Raw genomic sequence first — 21,277 nt, forward strand, 5'->3', positions numbered from 1 at the left:
GTGTTGGAAAGGCCGGCACGTAAAGGCTCTCAGAAACTGACATTGTAATCCCAATAGCGGAACGTTGTCCTAATCTGATTACGGACCAGTCTCCGATTGGCTGACAGGCTCCTTTAGCTCGTCGGAAACCAGCTGGAATGACCGTCTGGTTTCAATTCTGACCCCCTACATTGTAATTAGGCAGTCGTAATTGAAACAGACGATGTCGATCAGAGGCTTTCCGACCAACATCGTAATCTTCCCCGAAGTATGGAATCACTCCAGAGGAGGTATCCTTTTTAGATGGAATATAGAACGCCAAATCTACGGGCATAACTAAACCTTTATTGTGCCTTTCATATGAATTTTCAATCAGCCATCTCCACAAGACATTGAGGCATTCCCCTCTAGGGTGGCAGTGTTATGAACCAATCCATTTAAGTCCACTTGATAGACTGAGCCAATCCTCTGAAAAAACTGGATCAATACAGCATTAGCTACCATTAGCGAAAATATCTCATCCGGGGGTGGTTAATTGCTCCAGTCTTATTGGAGCATACTTCAAGTCAACAGTGGAGAGCTAATCCACATCTTTGCGTTTTCAAAACCATGGGGATCATTCCCAAAGTGACACCGTTTTGCACACATACAAACAGCACACACTCCCACCTCCCCATTTCTATACACTGAAATAATTAAAGCCTTAACTTTATTATAAGTTGTAAACCTGTCCTTCGTGAGTGTACAAAGGAACTTGCAATCTGCCATTGCTTGTTAGATGGCTGACTTAACTTCTCTGGCACCAGTATAGCTGGTTTTCCCCAGAGCTGTCACCAATTTTTGGTTAATATTTTTGTATTGCTGCTTTTATGCAATGCTGCAGATAAACTACAATAACAAAAATTCCAAAAGAAAAGAAACCACACTCCTTTATAACACACTCTTACAATTCCGAAATCACAAGACTCCAGGCCCCTTGTTAGAAAATATTCCCGTCCTGAAAAAAATGCACATTTCCATTCCACCAGCACACTTCACAAAGGGGAAAAAAAACTATAATAAAAAACCTGCTTTAGTATTTCAGAAATTGAGTGCACTTTGCAAAATCCTTTAGCACCATGGTTCTCCCCCCAGCTCAGAGAAATGAAAAGGAACTGCAGGAGAGTCTGAAGGAATAAGTACTCCACAGACGAGAAACTAAAATATAAGCGATTGATTCAGAGCTATAAAATCATGACCAAAGACGAAAAAACGAAGTTTTATTTTGAAAAAAATGTCATGGTGAAAAATGCACACAGAGAACTTTTTAAGACCCTTCAGGAGCTCTTTTGTCGTCGGTTAGTAGCTCCTTAACTCCCTATCAAAAGCTTTGTTACAACTTGGGGAATAAAAATTAAAAAAAAGTTTAGACTATTTATGAGTATTTCAATGTCACTACACCCCAGCCACCTCCATGTCGAGAATGATTTCATAAATCCGAATCCCTCGAAGCTCCTCACATCCCCCCTTATTGATGAGAGGGTGTAAGATCTGATCAAACAGACCAAATCATCTGCAACGTCAGACCCCTGCCCGCCCGTAATTCTCCAGGAGATTGCAAGCACAGTGACTTCTCAACTCAATACACTATTTAATCATAATATTAATACAGGTATTTTTCCACTAGTTTTGGAAGAAAGCTTCCATTTTACCTCTGCTTAAAAAATTTACACTGGGTACCAACGAAGAGAAGAATTATCGTCCCATCTCAGACCTCCCACATCCAGCAAAAATCTAAGAGAAACAAATGAACCTTGCTGTCTCAAAATATCTTGATCAGAATGAGTTTCTAGATAGAGCCCAGTTTGGGTTCAGAAAGGCTCACAATACTGAGGCGTCACTAGTAATAGCCATAGAGGAGATTCGGAACATCATGGGTAATGGTGGTAAGGCTGGGGTGATCCTATTAGACCTATCTGCAGCCTTTGACACAGTGAGCTACATTGTCCTGAAGAAGAGATTAGCTGAGATAGGAATTGACGGGCTGGCATATGAACGTTTATGCACCTTCCTTTCCGAAAGATAGCAATCGGTTTCACTAGGAGACTTCATCTCCAATCCTTTATCCCTGGCATATAGTGTCCAGCAAGGGTCATCACTTAGTCCAACTCTTTTTATTAGGTCTCGCCTGTCGATGCGCATGCGCATCGAGCTTGCGAGACTATGGGGGCTTATCCACTCTTGAACCAACTTGCAAGGAATCGTGGCGATTCCTTGCAGCGCACGAGAAATTTAAGCTCAATGCGCATGCGCATTGAGCTTAAAAGCGCGTGCACATGCCCCCAGCCGCCTGCCTTGCCTACTCTCTGTGTCACAGCCTCCCCCAGCTCCGCCCCCTAACTTCTTGATTGCACGGCCGCTAGGCCGTGCCTCCCCTACTCTCCTCCCCCCTCCTCCTCCTACTCTCCTCCCCCCTCCTCCTCCTACTCTCCTCCCCTGCCTGCCGTGTCGCACCTCTCCCCGCTCCGCCCCCTCCCCTGCCCGCCGTGTCGCATTTCTCCTCAATCCTCCCCTTCTCTCTCTTCCCTCCGTCGATTGATCACCTCTCTGCTGTCAAGGTAAATTACATCCACTGGTAGCGTCACCAAAGAGACTACAAAACACTTCCGGAGCACACCAGGGGCAGGCTTTTCTCGGACGCAACTTGAAATAATTGACGGTGCACGGAAACGCTTTTCCACCCTTCATTTTTCAGCATACTCGTTTCTCCACAAGAGCAGTTCCGCGCTTAGAAACAAAAAGATCCTTAAGTGAGCAGTAGAAAACTTGCCATGGTGTATGCGCGTGGAAGAGCTTTTTTCTTCTGCAGTTTCCTTCGCGCTGGCAGCGCGTTTTTGCACATAAGCTATGGTACACAAAGCTGTACAAATTCACCTCCAGAGAGAGTGCATGGTAGCTCTATTTGAATACATAATCTTTGGACGCATGGAACGCGTTCTGAGCTTTTAAGGGTGTGTGTTTGCACTTTATGAAAAAGAGTAATTGGAAATAATTTCTATCAGGTATCAGAGCCGTTGGGAGGCTCAAAGTGCTTTTTTGTGCTTGCTGTTCATCGGAGGAATTCACGGAGAGTGTTGCACGTCCCGCCAATCTTTCTAGTAAACTTAGAAAGATGCAACGCTGTACTGTCTGGATAGGTGCAGGCAAAGACGTGTACGCTTCCTGTACACTATTTTCCGATCAATACCGCAGCTTACTCTTATTTTTTGGAGGGGCAGTCCATTCAATAGATGTGGCCTTTCATGATTGGTCTTCACCTCAGTCAGTTAAATGTCTCCTGGAATGGGCGGGTCATACGGCTGTCAACGTCTCTCTTAACAATTGGTCTAGAAAGTGGACTACACAGGCTGCCGACTATCTTGGTAGCACTATTACTTTTAACAGTAGGCATGTCATTTTTTCTAATACTGCTACATTTATTATTAAATAGCAATATCGAAAAGCTAATTGCTTGCATATGCTGGGACTTTTTCAACTCGACTAAACTGGCGCACGATCCACCTGTGGGTCACACAACCCACTGTTTGGGAAATGCTGGTTTGGTTGCATGCTGCTTAATCCCTGTGTACTTTGAGGCACACTGCTCGTGTTATGTGTACTGTCGGAACTATTAATGCATGCTGCTTCAGTTGTGCATAGGCTGTGTGTTCTTTAGGTGCACGGTGCTCATGTTCTGTGTGAACCGTCTCTGCATTTGATACATGCTGTTTCGGTTTTGTATGGGCTGTGTTTGTTTTTGGTGCACGCTGCTCTGACTGTGTGCACTGTCCACCACATCCACCATCATCTCCACCATCACCTCCACATCCTCCACATCCACCGTGACATCCACCGCCACATCCACCACCACCACCACATCTACCACATCCACCACCACCACCGCATGCACCACCACCACCACACCCACCACCACTTCAACCACCACCCCATCCACCACCGCATCCACCACCGCATCCACCACCGCATCCACCACCGCATCCACCACCACATCCACCACCACCATCACATCCACAATCACATCCACCACCACATCCACCACCACCATCACATCCACCACCACATCCATCATGAAATCCACCGCCACATCCACCACCACCACATCCACCACCGCCACATCCACCACCGCCACATCCACCACATCCACCACCACATCCACCACCACCACATCCACCACCACCACCACATCCACCACCACTTCCACCGCATCCACCACCACCACATCCACCACCACATACACCACCAGGTGCAAATGCAATGTTCTTGGATTTTCGTCACAATAAAATACACTGAACATAATCTTCACAAAATTAAATTACAAACGTTTAAGCTATTGCCATTTATAAATTACAATAAATTTTATTTAAGTATTAATTATTTACAAAATTAAAAGCCATTGTTATTTGCAATATCAATACATCTAAGTCACGTAAACACAACACACATTGCATTACAAATGCTATAGGTGCCACATTTGCGAAAGTTAAAATTATTGACATTGTAACTGACAAAGCTATTACTTTTGCTATTTTCAAAACCAACACATAAATAAAAAAAGTGTAATTTACAATACCAATTATTATTATTATATCTTTATTTCGACATGTATGTCATAAAAGCAACACGTTAAAAACAACATTAGAAATGATAGAACACTGATTACAGAATAGGGTCATTTAAAAAGGAGGGGCTAAAATTGCAGATCAGTTAGTCCTTGGGCGCTATGCAACTAAAACCAGATCATTATTCCACTTTTTTCCTTCTTAGATTCCACATTGCCGCCAGGAATTTAGTAACCCCAAACACAATCCATGGCGACAGGTCAGTTTTTAGTATTCGGAACGAATCGAGGTGCTGCCTGATGCCCAAATTTCTGCAAATAGGGACAATCCAATTCTTCCTGGGAATCTTGTATAGAGGACAGAAAAAGACCATATGTATCTCGGACTCTAGATCAGCATTGCACCCAGGGCAGTTTGCAGGCGCATCCTGCTTCCATCGTGCTGATAGGGCTCTGAGCGGTAAAGAGTTATATCTCCACTGGAGGTACAGCTTTCTGTGACTACTAGGATTGATGGCATCCAAGGCAGGCTCAGGTTTATAAATGTCCTTATGCTCCAAGAATGACAGTGTTAGCGACCCTATTTTGGGGTTAGATAGGTGTTCGGCCAGGTTTTTTTGGTAGTATGTTCTCACCAGATCCTGCCGGGATATCCCACAGCATGCTTCTTCAGGGTTCCTCCATACTTGGGTCAGGCCCAGTCTGTCAAACTCCTGCCTGATGTATTTTAACCAAGGAATGTCCCAACTATTAGGTAGGTGTAAAAGTTCTGATAGTTCATTCCTATAGCTAGACAATTCCGGAGTAGCCCAGAGTCGTCTCCAAAAAGTAAGAGGTTTCAGACCTAATTCCTCCTTAATAGGTCTCAGGCCCAAGTCCAGTCTAATAGGAAAAAGGGGCGAACTCGGCGGTAAAGATAAGAGCTGTCTGATGAACATATTTTCCAAGGTACTGAAATTTGATTGACAACTATGCGCCCATAACTCACCCCCGTAAAAGACTGCCCCCCGTGCCTGCAGCTTATATATTTCAAGGGGAGGCGAGACAGGTTTGTAGATAGTCTGTTTTAACAATTTAAAAATCCCCCCAATTTTTTGTGAAAGCTTCAGTTGGGATTTGATCTGGTGATGTGCCCAGGTCATGTCCTCGGTCAATGTTAGGCCCAGATAGTCAAAAGTTGACACTCTCTCTAGGGAAACACCCTCTATGGTAGGGTTGGGGCGAGACAGTCTGGGTGGATTGAATACCATATACTTAGTTTTGGATTTATTTATTTCCAGGCCCCTATCGTTGCAGAAGGTGACAAAGGCATCCAGAACTCTCTGTATACCCATGGGTGACTTTGCAAGCAGCAGGGTATCATCCGCGAACATGATCGCGGAGATGCCGGTTCCCGCCAGCCTTGGGGCATCCCGGTTGGGAACCCCGTTAAGATGGTCAATCACCCCGTTTACAAAGAGGCAAAACAGGGTCGGTGCAAGCACACAACCCTGTCTTACCCCTCTGCAAACGGGGAAACTCGCCGACAGGATCCCATGTCTGCCGCATCTCACCCTCGCATAGTTCTGGGCGTGGAGACGGATGAGGATGTTTAGTAGGGGCAGGGGAATTCCTAGATCCCTCAATACTTTCCAGAGTTTGGCTCGTGGGACTAAATCAAAAGCCGCACGAAGGTCAACAAAAACAGTGTACAGCGAGCCCCCCTTAATTTTGACCGTTTTCCAGAATATCATACTCAATCTGAAGATTTGGTCCACTGTGGATACCTTCTTTCTGAACCCAGCCTGGTACACACTCAGGATTTCCGACTCCTCCACCCAATCCAGAAGATGGTCCAGAATCAGCCTTGAAAAGAGTTTCTGTGAAACATCTATAAGGCTGATTGGCCTATAATTAAGCGGAAGAAGGGGGGAGCCCTTCTTGAATATGCACCAGCTCTGCCCCCAGCCAGGTGTTCGGAGGAGACATACCACCTAAGATTGCGTTGAAGATTTTTTGAAGGTAGGGGGCCCAGATCTCAGGTTCCTGTTTGTATACATCACCTGGTACTTGATCCAGGCCTGGCGCCTTGCCCAGTGGAAGATTTGCTATAGCTGTCCTTACTTCCATCAGGGTAAAGGTAAGCTCAAATCCATCCGAGTCCGTATTGTTTACGGTCGACGCGATGGGGTCAAGCAGGTCAATGGGTCCTTCCTTATAAAGGCTGCTGAAATGCTGTTCCCAGGCCTCAGGTGCTATATTGGGCATCACAGCTTGCTCATGGTCCGCCGAGCCTGTGCCTACAAGCTGCCAGAACTTGCAGGCGTCTTTGACCCCCAGGGTTGTAGTCATGTTGGCCCATTTTTCAACCTCCCATTCCTCCCTGGCGTAGCGTGTGAGATCCCTATATATCTGTCGCTTTGTTTTTATTAAGGGCCTACTGGTATTTTGTTTGAGCGCCTCTAGGAGGTCTCTTTTTGCTTGCCTACATGCCTTATTGTACCAAGACGGCTTCCTTATTTGGCTAGGCTTTTTTCCGCCAATGGGGTTTAGGGTTCCTTTAATGGCAGTGGCTAACGAGTTATGTAGTTTGCCGAGCTGGTGGTGATAATCGCCTTGAGTGTGTTCTAGTGCAGCAACGCCCTCAAGTAGCGGAATTAGTAGGGTATACAGTTTGGCCAACTCTGTCGGATTTTTGGCCAGCTTGTCCCATCTTATCTTGCGTCTGTTACTAGACAAAGTACCGGCGTTAAAGTTGTCCTGTTCGGACAACCGGGCCTCTCTCGTACCCGGAATCCTGAGCCATATCGTCAAAGGGTCGTGGTCGCTCTCCCCCCTTTGTGTGATCTTGAAATCCACGATTCTTTTCCATTCCCTGCATTCAATAAATACATAGTCCAAGCGTGCCCTCCTTCCTGCCTGGGAGAAGGTATAGGCGGGGGCGTGTCTGACTTCGCTCGCCCGTTACATGCCCTAATCGAGTGAGTTAATGTCAGGGTGGTGATCTGCAGGGCCAGTGGAGACCAGACTCTTGCAGTGGGTCCGGCGACTGGGGGAATTTCCCAGACATCGTCCTCTTCCTGATCCGCTGCATCTAACAAGCCAGCAAGGGGTTCGAACTGACAATTGAAGTCACCTCCCAACACGAACATGGCTCCCTCAGGGAAGTAAGTTAGGAAGGAGGATAGTTCCTCAATGGTTCTGGAAGTAGCTGAGACAGTAACTGGCCTGGAATAGACATTTATAATGCCCAGACTGAACCCATTCGACCACTCTAACAGCAGACACTGAACATCTTCCGAGCTGGTGTCCAGAGTTTTTACACTACAACCCAGATGAGTTGCCACCCAGATAGTTAGCCCTCCCGATGGCCGACCCTTTCCAGCCCACTTAGCGGGAACTGAGTAAGAGGCAAAACCCAAACGGTTTTGTACCTCCCGGGCCCAGGTTTCCTGGAACATACATACGTCAGCGCAGTCAATATATGCTCCCCAATCTGGACAAGCTAATTTATTACAAAGACCCGCTATGTTCCAGGAAACAATATTTAGAACCCTGGAGTCATCTGGTGCTCCGCTCGGAGATAAAGGGCCTTGCTGCGGGGTACTAATCTTCTGGATACCAGAAGGAATTGCTGGGTCGGGTTTAGTATGTTTTGCCAGTGCGGGTTCCAAGCTTAATGTAAAGTGGTCAGCCCGCATCCACCACCACCACATCCACCACCACATACACCACCAGGTGCAAATGCAATGTTCTTGGATTTTCGTCACAATAAAATACACTGAACATAATCTTCACAAAATTAAATTACAAACGTTTAAGCTATTGCCATTTATAAATTACAATAAATTTTATTTAAGTATTAATTATTTACAAAATTAAAAGCCATTGTTATTTGCAATATCAATACATCTAAGTCACGTAAACACAACACACATTACATTACAAATGCTATAGGTGCCACATTTGCGAAAGTTAAAATTATTGACATTGTAACTGACAAAGCTATTACTTTTGCTATTTTCAAAACCAACACATAAATAAAAAAAGTGTAATTTACAATACCAATTGCTCAAACTTTCCTAATGCGAGACCTATTGCATTTCCAATGCTTGTTTTAGTATTTATGTGGCACCTCTTGCAAAATGTATTCGATCTTTTGGTTTCTCAACCTTCTCCTACGCGGAGGACATGCAAATTGTAGTGTCTGTCACCAGTAACATCGAGTAGGTGGCACACCAGTTTGATAATTGTATCAAGCAGTGACTAGCTGGATGAGCAGCTACTGTATTCACCTCCCCGAGTCCTAAACCCACCCCAAAAACAAGCATTAGAAATGCAATAGGTCTCGCAGCATTAGAGTTAGTGCTTTTAGAATTGTTTATGGGTTTTTTTGTAAATCTTTAGCATGAGGTTGAGGGTGAGTGAGGGTGAGTGAGGGTGAGGGGTTGAGGGTGAGTGAGGGTGAGGCTGAGGTGTTGAGGGTGAGGGTGAGTGAGGGGTTGAGGGTGAGGGGGTGAGGGTGAGGGGTTGAGGGTGGGTGAGGGGTTGAGGGTGAGTGAGGTGAGGGGTTGAGGGTGAGTGAGGGTGAGGGTGAGGGTGAGTGAGGGTGAGGGTGAGTGAGGGTGGGTGAGTGTGAGTGTGAGTGAGGGTGAGTGGGGGTGGGTGAGTGTGGGTGAGGGTGAGGGGTTGAGGGTGAGTGAGGGTGAGGGGTTGAGGGTGAGTGAGGGTGGGTGAGGGGTTGAGGGTGAGTTAGGGTGAGGGGTTGAGGGTGGGTGAGGGGTTGAGGGTGGGTGAGGGTGAGTGAGGATGAGTGAGAGTGAGGGTGAGTGAGGGTGAGGGTGAGTGAGGGTGAGGGTGAGGGTGAGTGAGGGTGAGGGTGAGTGAGGGTGAGGGTGAGTGCGGGTGAGTGAGGGTGAGGGTGAGTGAGGGTGAGGTGTTGAGGGTGAGTGAGGGTGAGGTGTTGAGGGTGAGTGAGGGTGAGGGGTTGAGGGTGAGTGAGGGTGAGGCTGAGGTGTTGAGGGTGAGGGTGAGTGAGGGGGTGAGGGGTTGAGGGTGAGTGAGGGTGAGGGGTTGAGGGTGGGTGAGGGGTTGAGGGTGAGTGAGGGTGAGGGGTTGAGGGTGAGTGAGGGTGAGGGTGAGTGAGGGTGGGTGAGTGTGAGTGTGAGTGAGGGTGAGTGGGGGTGAGTGTGGGTGAGGGTGAGGGGTTGAGGGTGAGTGAGGGGTTGAGGGTGAGTGAGGGTGAGGGGTTGAGGGTGAGTGAGGGTGAGTTAGGGTGAGGGGTTGAGGGTGGGTGAGGGTGAGTGAGGGTGAGGGGTTGAGGGTGGGTGAGGGTGAGTGAGGATGAGTGAGAGTGAGGGTGAGTGAGGGTGAGGGTGAGGGTGAGTGAGGGTGAGGGTGAGGGTGAGTGAGGGTGAGTGGTTGAGGGTGAGTGAGGGTGAGTGAGGGTGAGTGCGGGTGAGTGAGGGTGAGGTGTTGAGGGTGAGTGAGGGTGAGGGGTTGAGGGTGAGTGAGGGTGAGTGGTTGAGGGTGAGTGAGGGTATGTATGTATGTTGAGTTTGAGGGTGAGTGAGGGTGAGGTGTTGAGGGTGAGTGAGGGTGAGGGGTTGAGGGTGAGTGAGGGTGAGGGGGTGAGGGTGAGTGAGGGTGAGGGTGAGTGAGGGTGGGTGAGGGGTTGAGGGTGAGGGGTTGAGGGTGAGTGAGGGTGAGTGAGGGTGAGGGGTTGAGGGTGAGTGAGGGTGAGGTGTTGAGGGTGAGTGAGGGTGAGGTGTTGAGGGTGAGGGTGAGTGGGGGTGAGGGGTTGAGGGTGAGTGAGGGTGAGGGTGAGTGAGGGTGAGGGGTTGAGGGTGAGGGGCTGATAGTGAGTGAGGGTGAGGCTTACATTGTCTAGTTCTTCGGTTCGGTCCTCGTGTTTTCTCCGCTTTGCCAAACCGTGTGATCTTTGGCGCGGCAGCGAATGCCTCTGTTTCTGTTGTCGTATCTGCTGGTGCTACCACGGTCGGTGCTTAGAATGAGGGCGGACATCTTAATGCCAAAGCTGCTTTAAATGACACGTCGCTGACAGTTTCCACTGGCCCTTCTTTTCTTTTCTGTTATTTTAAATGCACGGTGTTGTGGAGACTAAAGTTGACCTTGTGTCTCCAACGCTGGACACAGTTTTTACAGATGGGCGTTTCTTACAGCGGTAATTTTTTTAACTAAAATGCACATTTCTGCCGAGTGCCCGCAAAGTCCAGATGTCCTTCGTATGCCCTTGTAAAAGCTTCACTTTAATCAACTTGTAACTGTCCACGGATAAATAAAAAAATAGAAGAATAAGGAAACATTTACGTTTATAAACACCATATTTGCTGGTTTCTCGCTTTAAAAATATGAAATAATAAAAACAGAAACGCTTTCGAAACAACCCGAGAGGCAGCGCACATACACCGGCGGTTGACTTAAAAGTAAAATGAAAACAAGCCTTTCACCGTAACACGGCGGGCAGGGGAGGGGGCGGAGAGGGGAGAGGTGCGACACGGCAGGCAGGCAGGGGAGGAGAGTAGGAGGAGGAGGGGGGAGGAGAGTAGGGGAGGCACGGCCTAGCGGCAGGCAGGCAGGGGAGGAGAGGAGGAGGGGGGAGGAGAGTAGGGGAGGCACGGCCTAGCGGCCGTGCAATCAAGTAGTGAGGGGGCAGAGCTGGGGGAGGCTGTGAGAGAGAGTAGGCAAGGCAGGCGGCTGGGGGCATGTGCACGCGCATTTAAGCTCAATGCGCATGCGCATTGAGCTTAAATTTCTCGTGCACTGCAAGGAATCGCCACGATTCCTTGCAGTGTGGATAAAGAGTGGATAAGTGCCAATACTCTCGCCTTGCTCGATGCGCATGCGCATCGACAGGCGAGACCTAACAACCACGACCCCAGCCCTAAAAACACCCCAGCTCCCCGCCTTGAGCCCTAAAGCCATGCCCCAGCCCTAAAAACACCCCAGCTCCCCGCCTTGAGCCCTAAAACCATGCCCCAGCCCAAAAAGCTACCCCAACCCTCCCTCACTCCTCCGTCCTGAGCCCTAAAACCCGGCCCCAGCCAAAAAAACGATCCCGACCCAGGCCTACTCACCAAGCCGCGGCCTGAACATAAGTTTACTGTCAGACTCTGCTTTTCATAATTCCGCCCCTCCTGACCCACTTTCTGCTGCCACACCCTGACCCCCAATGTATGGGTTTCTGGTGCTATTTATTTCAATTTCTATCGGTGGCTGCATCCGTTGTTCTCCCCGAGAGCACGATTTCCCTGAGGTAGGTATCGGCATGTGATTTTGTTACTGCAGAGGAATCGTGTTCTTGCGTGCCATGGCATTATTTAGAAAATCACTCAGGGAGTCGCCAGAAGTGTATCTAAACCTGCGACTTTATATCCGATATATTTGCAAACTAAGTAAAGCGCATAGACTTGACGGCTTCTTCAATGAATCGCTCAAGAGACTCCCTTGAAATCTCTGGGCTCGCTCGCTGGCTGTGGTACAGGCCTGACACATCAAACGCTTCCGGGTCAGCTCTGCCTCCCAGGCGAGTCGCGACCTGCGAATGTCCCACATTTACTGGGCTCCAGATCTTTGTTGTGCCCAGCCTAAGCTTGGTCCATCCCTCTCACTCACCTCTCAAGTTTGGTGCTACGTTATGGCCGCACTAGACAAAGCCCTAGTTTGGCACCGGGCAATAGGCCCGGGATTTTTTCCTAGAAGTATTACATCTGCTTCCCTTGCGAAAGCAAGGCATAGCGGGTTTACATGGGGGGCTTGTCGTAGAACTGACTGTATCCTGAAATTACAAGAGAGTAGCCCTTAGACTTCATCTCAGTGTTTGGGACGGGATAGTCACAGACAAAGCGCAGTCCTCAGTGACACTAAGCATGCAAGCAGCGTTCTCGTAAGCATGCAAGCAGCGTTCTCGTAAGCATGCAAGCAGCGTCCTCGCAAGCATGCAAGCAGCGTCCTCGCCTACCTCTCAGTTGTGTTCAGTGCTAGACCCTGGAATTTACTCAACAAACACATGGCACCCACATACAAGAGTCGAGAGGTCGTGCTGAGACATTGGGGTCATACAAAAACTCTTTGAGCCCTACAATGTATAAGACAGCACTTTAAAATGCAGCGTTCATCACACAAGCAGTGGCACCCGCATGCTTTCAAGTCTGTACGTTTGCCTGAAATCCCCTTCTTTATTGGCCTCTTTTTTCCATCGCCCTTTTATTCAGCATGGACTAACATTGTTTCTTTTCTTTCTACCCATCCCTCCGTCCTCCCCTTTAGGTTATTGCGGCGGACTGCAAGAGGGTCACCGTCCTGAAGTATTTCCTGGAAGCGCTGTGTGGACAAGAAGAACCTCTGCTGGCATTCAAGGGTGGAAAATATGTGTCAGTGGCACACGTCCCAGACACCATGGGAAAGGAAATGGGAAGCCAAGAGGGAAAGCAACTGGAAGATCAGGTACTGGCCACTGGCAGGCTGGTGGGAGGGAAGGGGACGGGAAAGTGGGTCTGCAGTAAGGCGGGAGATCTATCTGCCTGTGCAAAGTGGATCAGCATTTACAGTAAGGCTGGGGAAAAGTTCTAGGCATGCTGGAAGGGCGATCATTTACTGTATGTCAAAGTAAGGGGACAATGCTACCTTCCTTGAGACACAGCTGGGCTCTAGGTAAGAGCAAAGAGCCACCCTGGTTTGCACAGAGGTGTGCGGGTGTCCACAGTGAAAGTTCTAGAGTCGAGAAAGATGGAGAAAGCTGAAACAGCATACACAGTATAATGGAAGGAGGGTCTGTTAAGAGGTCGGTGTTATTTGTAACCAGGCAAAGTGGGCACCGAGAGAAGGTGGAAATAGTCTACATAAGACTGCATGTAGGAGTTTGGGAGGGGCCCATAGTCTCTCCGGAGATAACCGTGGCCAAAGAGGCAATACCCTACTCCTCGGAAGTGATGTGAAGCTGTGTGCCACATTCAAAGTAGCACAACATTATCACAGTCAATAAAGGGAGTGCCTTTATTAATACCCTTAGATACGTATTTGCCACATACCTAAAGCTCTGTAACCACAAACAGGTGTTGTACATCTAGTGCCTCTTACGCATATCCAATTGCAGCATAGTCCTAGTATTGGATGCTTCTCACAGTGATTACATGCTCCATGAGTGATAACATCAAGTTGAGACGCATAATCACAAAACAAAGTCTAAACTTAATAGTGAGTAGGTATGGTTCCAGCATCTAGAAGAGTGCAATAGTAGTGTACAGGCAAAATCCAGTATTAAAAAAACTAAGGATATGACCAACAGGGAAGACAGTTCAGTTAATAACATTTAGATAAGATAAATCAGTGCTCATAGTATAACATGTTATGTGACCATTAATACCATAGATGGAGGGATAGGAAGAACTCCAAGATCACGTCATTGATGACCATCTCCTGCACGACTACTAGTCTGGCTTCAAATAATACTACAGAGTAGAGACTGCTACATTCCGCATCGTAGACAATGCCCTCCTGACTGCAGATGAAGATCACCTCTCCCTCCTGATATTACTGTACCTTTCAGGTGCCTTCCACAGTCGACTCTTACACTCTGTGAAGTCTTAAATGGGATTGCAATGTCCTTTACTGGCACTCCTCCTACCTTTTCAACGAGCATCACTTTGTTCAAATGGACACCTCTGGGTCTCAAATGGTCCCTATCACTTGTGAGTTCCCCCAGGGTTTCATTCGGTTTCATTTCACATTTAATCTCTACATGTGGTGCTCAACTCACAGTTAACCGCATGAGGTTCTCCAACATGCCAATAATGCACAGCTCTGCTTCAAAGTCTCATCTGCTTTGGACAACCAACGTCTCAAACCCTACCTGCACATCACCCAGCCCTGCATGTCGAAGGATTACCGAAACTCAACCCAATTAAGACCGAATTTCTATTTGCCAAGAACAAGAAACAGTACAAACATGGTTCAATTAAATGAACCTTGACAGTTTCCAGCCCCAACTTTCACCGAACGCCAAGTCACTTAGATTCAACCTGGATAAAAACCTCACTCACAAGAAACACATTACCAAAATAGTAAAGACTGCCTGATACCAGATTTCTATTCAAAAGAAAATTAAGATGTTTCTTTTTAAACAGCTGTTCAAGCCTTTGTTCTCTCGCACCTGGACGGTGGTAACGTGGTCTGTCCAAGACTCCACTCTGGCACCACTTCAGAGTAGCCTACACAACGCAGCACATCTTATCCAGAACCTAAATAAATATGATCACCTCAACCTATCCTGTTGGAACTCCCTGGTCTCCCCTTGCCGGCCTACATCATCTTCAAAACCAGCTGCATCATTTACAAGGCATCACGAGCAGCATTCTCCCTTATATTGCAGAGATCTTATGGATCTTGGGAACTTCCCCAGTCATGACACAATCAGACTGCACGATCAATCTGTGCCTCTATCTATGCACCCCAGATCTGGAATAACATCGCTGCACCCTTCAGGACCGCCCCAACGTTGCCCCAATTTTGGAAAGAGTTGAAATCTCATCTCTTTAGTGAAGACTACATCACAATGCATGAACTGTCCATAACCTAGCTACCCCTCTGATCACTTGTTGAATGTATGCTTCTCTTTAACCTTGTACAGTGCTCCGCTGCCTTTTGCTAGGTTTGCTCTATATAAATACCATATACATACATACATACATACATAAGTCATTGTTGTCACTCTGGCTTTTCGTCTGAATTTGGGTCAATATCTAACAATAGGGCACACCAATCTGGTGTCTATATGTAAGTCTCTCAGATCGAAACATTAGCAATATATACCCGATGTCATCGGGCTGTTCCCATTTATGAAGCGCTTATCACCACTTGCCTGCTTTGGGAGCGTGAGGAGACTTGCAGTGCACTGCACAAGCCCAAGACCATTGGTAGAGCAATGAACCGCCATTGAGGTCTTGTCTACTTAAGGTCTCTGCAGTAAACCCAAGAAGCCGGTTTTTGATTCATGTAAATGTTGTTTGCCACTCCATTCAGCCCGCAATCTTATCACTTCAGCCTAGAAGACACCAATTCCTAGGCATTAACAGGTCATATGGGAACATGTGGCCTTGAACCTACCGAATCTGAGGCAGTCATTAGCAATTGGTGGAAGTATTTTTGGGTAGTTTGATCAGGGTTAGGTAAGCACGGTGTAAATAAAAAAAAAATGAATTTTAGTCAGACGTTTTTCGTGACGTTGTGGTTTTTACACCCATTACGCATCTGTGAGCTCTGCTCCCAGGTCTAATCCAGAGGATAGTGAGGGGAGTGAATTGTTCTTCTCAAATAGATTTGTTAAGGTTAGTGATCATATGCTGGCACCTATCAGATATGGTTTCGGTGTCCTGTCAGTCTCTGGCTTTCTTGGCGTATAACCCCAGGTTTTTAAAGTGTGGTTGCGTAGTGCTGCATGCGCAAGGAACTGACACAATGACAAATCATATTCCTGCCTCAGCTGCGCAAATGTAATGAGTGTGTGATTGCAGCATTGCTCCATGCTCTTATATTCGCAGCCCCTTTTGAACGATTGCCTAGTTGAAGGAGCCAGAATGGTCTCTTGGGTGCGTACACAAACCCGTTGTTTCGTTTATCGCAAATATCTGCACCAGCAGTTCCTGGTTGTGCACAGCAGGAGGGGACCTGCTGCCCACATAAGAGAAACTCGACCACTGTAAATTCCTTTTAACGCAGCTGGTACACACCCTGCCTCTGGTGTATTACCCATGGTTAGCAATTGAACCACACACGAGCTGTGCCACCATCTAATACATTTTTGACGTCAGGACACTCAATCAGCCTTCATCTGTGGGAATGAATAATTTAGAGCTCTCCTTCACCTGCTTTATCCCTAAAAAAGTTCCATCAGAACCATTTTTAGGACTTTGAGAAAGTGACCAGTGAGGGTGACTGGTGTAGAAGAAAAGTAGGTGAACATTTGTGGTAGGAGAATCATCTTAGCTAGAGCTACTCTGTCCAGCGGAAACAAGGAGAGTTTTTTCCAGAAGGCAGCTGATGCCATTCTGAAATCCAATGCTTCAATCCGCTTTCTGGATATGACATCTTGTAGCCCCTTAAACAAGCTTAGCCCTAAGTACTTGAACACATGTGGTGTTAATACAAGGTCTTGTGTATCCAAGGAGAGCAGACTTTGAACCCTCCAGTCTGTAAAGGGGAAGGTATCAGAGTGTTTCTTTTCATCGTAAACCATCTCAAATTCCTCCAGCCCATGTGAACGTCATGTTTGTACAGTGACAAGTCATCTACAGATAACAAAATAAGATGCTAGTGGCCCAGTATAGAGATCCCATGATGCTCCCCGTTTTTGCTCATATAGTTTGCCTAGGGGTCCATCTCTAAGGACAACTACAATAGCGAGAGGGGGCCGCCTTGCCTTATGCTCCTTTGTCTGAATATGTGCTTTATCATTTCCGGCCCTCACTAAATTCTTGCAGTCACCATGTTCATATAGAAGTTGAATTCACAAGAGTATCCCTCTTGCCAATTCCATGTCTACATAAATCACCACCTAATTAGCCCGATCTGGCCGTGATCAATCTATAGCATGAAATAATCATTTATGGAGGTTTCCTGTTTGGAACAACCTTGTTCTAATCTCGATGCATTTATTGTGGGAGAATGTTGATGTCTATTTCGTTGTTGTTTTGCCAATATTGTATTGCCTACATTCACAATTGATGGAGGGTGGTAGGACGACCAGTCCACACGTCTCTACATAGTTTTGGCTGTATCATAATAATGTCTTAGCAGGTGTTATACAGAAGGGGAGCCCCACTCTCTGGATTAAATGGGATATTGTTAATTCATAGGCAGTACCAGCATTTTCCACTAGGTCCCTAGGTTTCTAAAGAATACAGTGCATGCTTCTAGATGAAGCTGCCTGTTTTCCTCACTTACAGAGGAAATCCCAACTAGATAATTTTACTTTAAATGTGGTCGAGCAATTAAAGCTTACTCCTTATTTTTCTTTTTTTTTTTACTTTATTATTTTCCCTCGACAGTCATTATTCGCTTACATATATTGGATTCAACAGCAAGTGTGTTATTGCTCTCATCACAATTTAAAGCTTACTCTGTAGGTGGCATGAAGGCTGCTTTCTGAGACCATATATCTAATGTTATTACACTTGTTGAGGGTCAATATCTAGTTGGAATTTTTTTTAGAATGAATGTCCTTAATGATTGGAAAGTGGGTTATTGGTAGAGGCAAATGTAGGTCTGCCACTGGCAATAAGGCCACTAACACATGATAGGACTCAGCATAGGTCTTAGAAAATTATTCCTTTGCTCAACCCTTGGTAACGTGGCTGCGAGCAGGCAGGCTTAACTTCATAGACAGTTATGTAAAGCATTCAAAAACACAATTTCAGTAAATAAATAAGACACAACACAAAATAAAAATCCAACACCAATCAATTTATAAAAATAGGTAATATTTTTATCTTTTAAATGACACCAAAACGAAAATAATCCACTGTAGGGAACCAGAGATATGAATTTTTAAAGATTAGTCACTTTCTAGTGCTTAGAAACCAACAGTGCCCCTTTAAGTCATTTCGTTTTCTCTATCAGGGACACACCTTTATAAATTGTTCTGAAGAATTTTCTCACCGCTGTAGTGGGCCGCCTTCTTCAGCAAGCGGTGCCCAGTTAGAACACCTTTCTGGCGTTCTGCTTGTGGGTCCCAAAGTATCCAGCACACAATCCAAGGTTCTGGAATCTCCAAGAGGGTCCTTGAAAGTGTGAAACTTCAATTCCGCAATCCACTTGAACAAAACCCCTACAAATCCACTGGTACTCCAGGCTTTGAATTCTTTGTGGGGCTGTCCAGGTGAGCTCTGTTAACCTGTAGCTTGCAGGGAGTTCCACTCTTGAGTCTTCTAGCAGCAAGGTAATCCACAGGGCAGTAGTTTCAGATGGTGCAGTCTTCATAGGTCAGGCCTTAGAGTTCCTTGCACAGCAAAATCTTCAGCAGGGCACTTCTTGCTTCATTCAGTTTCAAGCAGCAGATCTGGAGGGCTCTGCCCCTCTCAGATACTTATTAAAAATTCTCTGGGTCAAGCATCAGGTCACTGCTGACCAATGAGAGCAGGGCAACTCCTCATAGTTATGACCACGTCCTGTAGAGTGTGGCATTCGTTTGTCCCAGAGTGCATCATTCTTCCAAATCGATAATGGCTGATTTTCCAGCAAGGAGGTAAGAGCTGGCTAAACACACCCCCAGGGATGGCTTATTTCCATGGACTCTACCCCTACCATCTACACATACCTTCCTTAAGCCTAGCCCTGACTCTGGGTCAAGACTGTCAGAGTGGACTGAAACCCAGGCCTCCCCTCTGCCTTTGAAGAGCATAGTTTACAACGCCACCTCCTAGCCTGGCATTCCTATAGACCAGCACACTGCCCTCCCAGCAGCCTGGCTAATCCACTTAACTCTGACCAATCAGGGCAGACCACTGAAAGGCTGAATTTGGACTTACAAACAAGAAAGTCTCATAACTTATTGTATGTACACTTTAGGAGAAATTCAACAATATAATATTGTTGGATTTACTACTACCATTCTGGGAAATCTTTAAATGGTCCGGCTAGTCCTCTCCTATCACTTCCTACCATGTTAACCTATGGTCCATGGGGTTTGCAATGGGGAAAATGACTTGGGCCACTTTTCAAGAACCAGGGCTTATAAAACCATATTTAATAAGTATTTCCCTAATTTCTACAGGACCCCCACCCCCTGCGCAACTAGGGGAGACTTCAGGGGTTCTGAATCTGCAGAAATCATGCAGATTATCCTTACCCAATTCTTCTAGCATCAAAGTCGAATTTGAGCAGCTCTTTAACACAATATGGGGAGTGACATCTAAAATTTCACTTTACCCAGGCATATAAAAACTCATTTTATAAGGGAGCTACTTATAGATAACTGACCCCCCACCTAAGGGATACCTAAGGGTGACCCTGCGGGTCCCTAATATGCAAAAATGTGGTAGGTTTTTCATTTTTTAGGGCCCCTACCCCCAAAGACGAGTTTGGGCACAATTTAAGGTTTAAAAGCTGTCCTGGCCACCAGGGATGCTTTTAAACTGACCTCAGGATTCAGCACAGCGCACATGCTAGTGCATAAAATCTGCTGGCCTCTAAACTGCCCTGCCCCAGGATACTGGAGACTTCTAGGTAGTTTCAATCCCCTGCCCTATTAAATACTAGGGGCTTATTGGGTAGGTCATGCCAATTACAGGGGTACCCCACCATACCATGGTGTACCCTATTGTATGTTGGGTGTCTTAACTGTATTCTAATGTTTTCCTTTTAGCTTGGCACTGGGCCTGGTTAAACAGAGTCCCGGGTCAGTCAGTCAGTCAGTCAGTCAGTCAGTCAGTCAGTCAGTCAGTCAGTCACCACCTGTCCAGTCAGCAAAATGTTGGGGAGGGCACAGGATGACTTTGCAACATTAATGTACTGTTAGAATGATAAAATAGGCTAAGTAAACAGCTCGAGCTCTACCAATTTTATTCTGTCTTTACTAGCAGTACTCCCTTATGGGCTGTAGCTGGATAGCCACAGACTACACCAGTATCCTTCTGCTGTTAGTAGTAGCACTCCTGTAGCAGTGCTGAAACCCCATGCTGCTGTACCAGTGCACTACCCTCTGCTGTACCCTTACTCAGACCCTTGTGCTCATTATTTCACATTATTCCTGCACATGTGTCAGATAGACCTTGTTGACGTCTTGTCCTAAAATGCTCTGCATGGTCTCATGGGTCTACTCTGCCCGCAGCGCACTCTCACTTCCTCCAGTATGCATTGGTTACAGTTTCCTCCTTGGTATCTAGGGTATGAAGTGTGTGATCGCCCATGCAGCCTAGACTCTACGTGCAGACGGGCTGCCTTTCCACGACTTGACCTCGACTGACATTGTAGTCACCCTTTGAACTTTCGGGTTTGTACCACATTCACCATTCACTAACCTTTTAACAGCACTCGAGGCAAACCTGAGAGAGGGAAGTGAGACTCCATTCTACGTGACTTGTCGTTCTTCCTCGTTCCCATGGATGTCTATGTAAGGAACCTGAGCGGGTGGGAAGTGTCAAGACGGCTGGTAAATTGACTGTGGTTTTTAGGATAGAGGATATAGAAGCCAAAGGTGTTTCTCAGGCGCAAGCCGGATAGCCTGCTTCTAATAAGGGCATCTGAGCATGCCTGGAGAGGGTAGAATGGCAGATGAACTGATAAGAGTGTTCTGCACTCCTAAAGGTTTGATGGAGTACCGCATAACCCAAGAGCATAATGTATGTAATATCTCAGAATCACGTAAGATAGCTCTACATCCATTGATCACAAAGTTCGCTTTGAGGGGAGTGCTGAGAAGGGACTTTAAGAAAAGTAGGGCCTCTTGTGTTTATCAGGCAAAACCGCAGTAGCTCGGCTTGGATGCTCCTTGTATGGTTTAACTCTGTACAAAGGAAACATAGGATAGGTTAATAGATCAAGCTTGTTCACGTTTGATTATCCTCCGTTTCAAAAATAAAGCTTATATGCTTTATTTAGATGAGTTGCAGCCTAAAAAAGGGGCGGGTTGGTTCGTAATCTTCTTGTATTTTAACTGATGGGATTGATGCCTTTGCAGTAGGTTTTGGGATGCAAAAGAGATCCAGC

At 46.6% G+C, this 21,277-nt stretch overlaps 1 protein-coding gene across 2 annotated transcripts in view; it reads left to right on the forward strand.

Annotated features, from left to right (window-relative positions):
* SMG6 (SMG6 nonsense mediated mRNA decay factor) overlaps nt 1–21,277 on the forward strand; it is a 1,283,123-nt gene that overhangs the window by 1,104,906 nt on the left and 156,940 nt on the right. For both annotated transcript variants that reach the window (XM_086955188.1, XM_086955187.1), the window contains exon 14: nt 12,845–13,021. In XM_086955188.1, coding sequence (XP_086811314.1) covers nt 12,845–13,021 — 177 coding nt within the window. The remainder of the gene's footprint in view (nt 1–12,844; nt 13,022–21,277) is intronic.

The sequence above is a fragment of the Lissotriton vulgaris genome, chromosome 2_1 (assembly GCF_964263255.1).
Source record: "Lissotriton vulgaris chromosome 2_1, aLisVul1.2, whole genome shotgun sequence".
Classification (NCBI taxonomy): Eukaryota; Metazoa; Chordata; class Amphibia; order Caudata; family Salamandridae; genus Lissotriton; species Lissotriton vulgaris.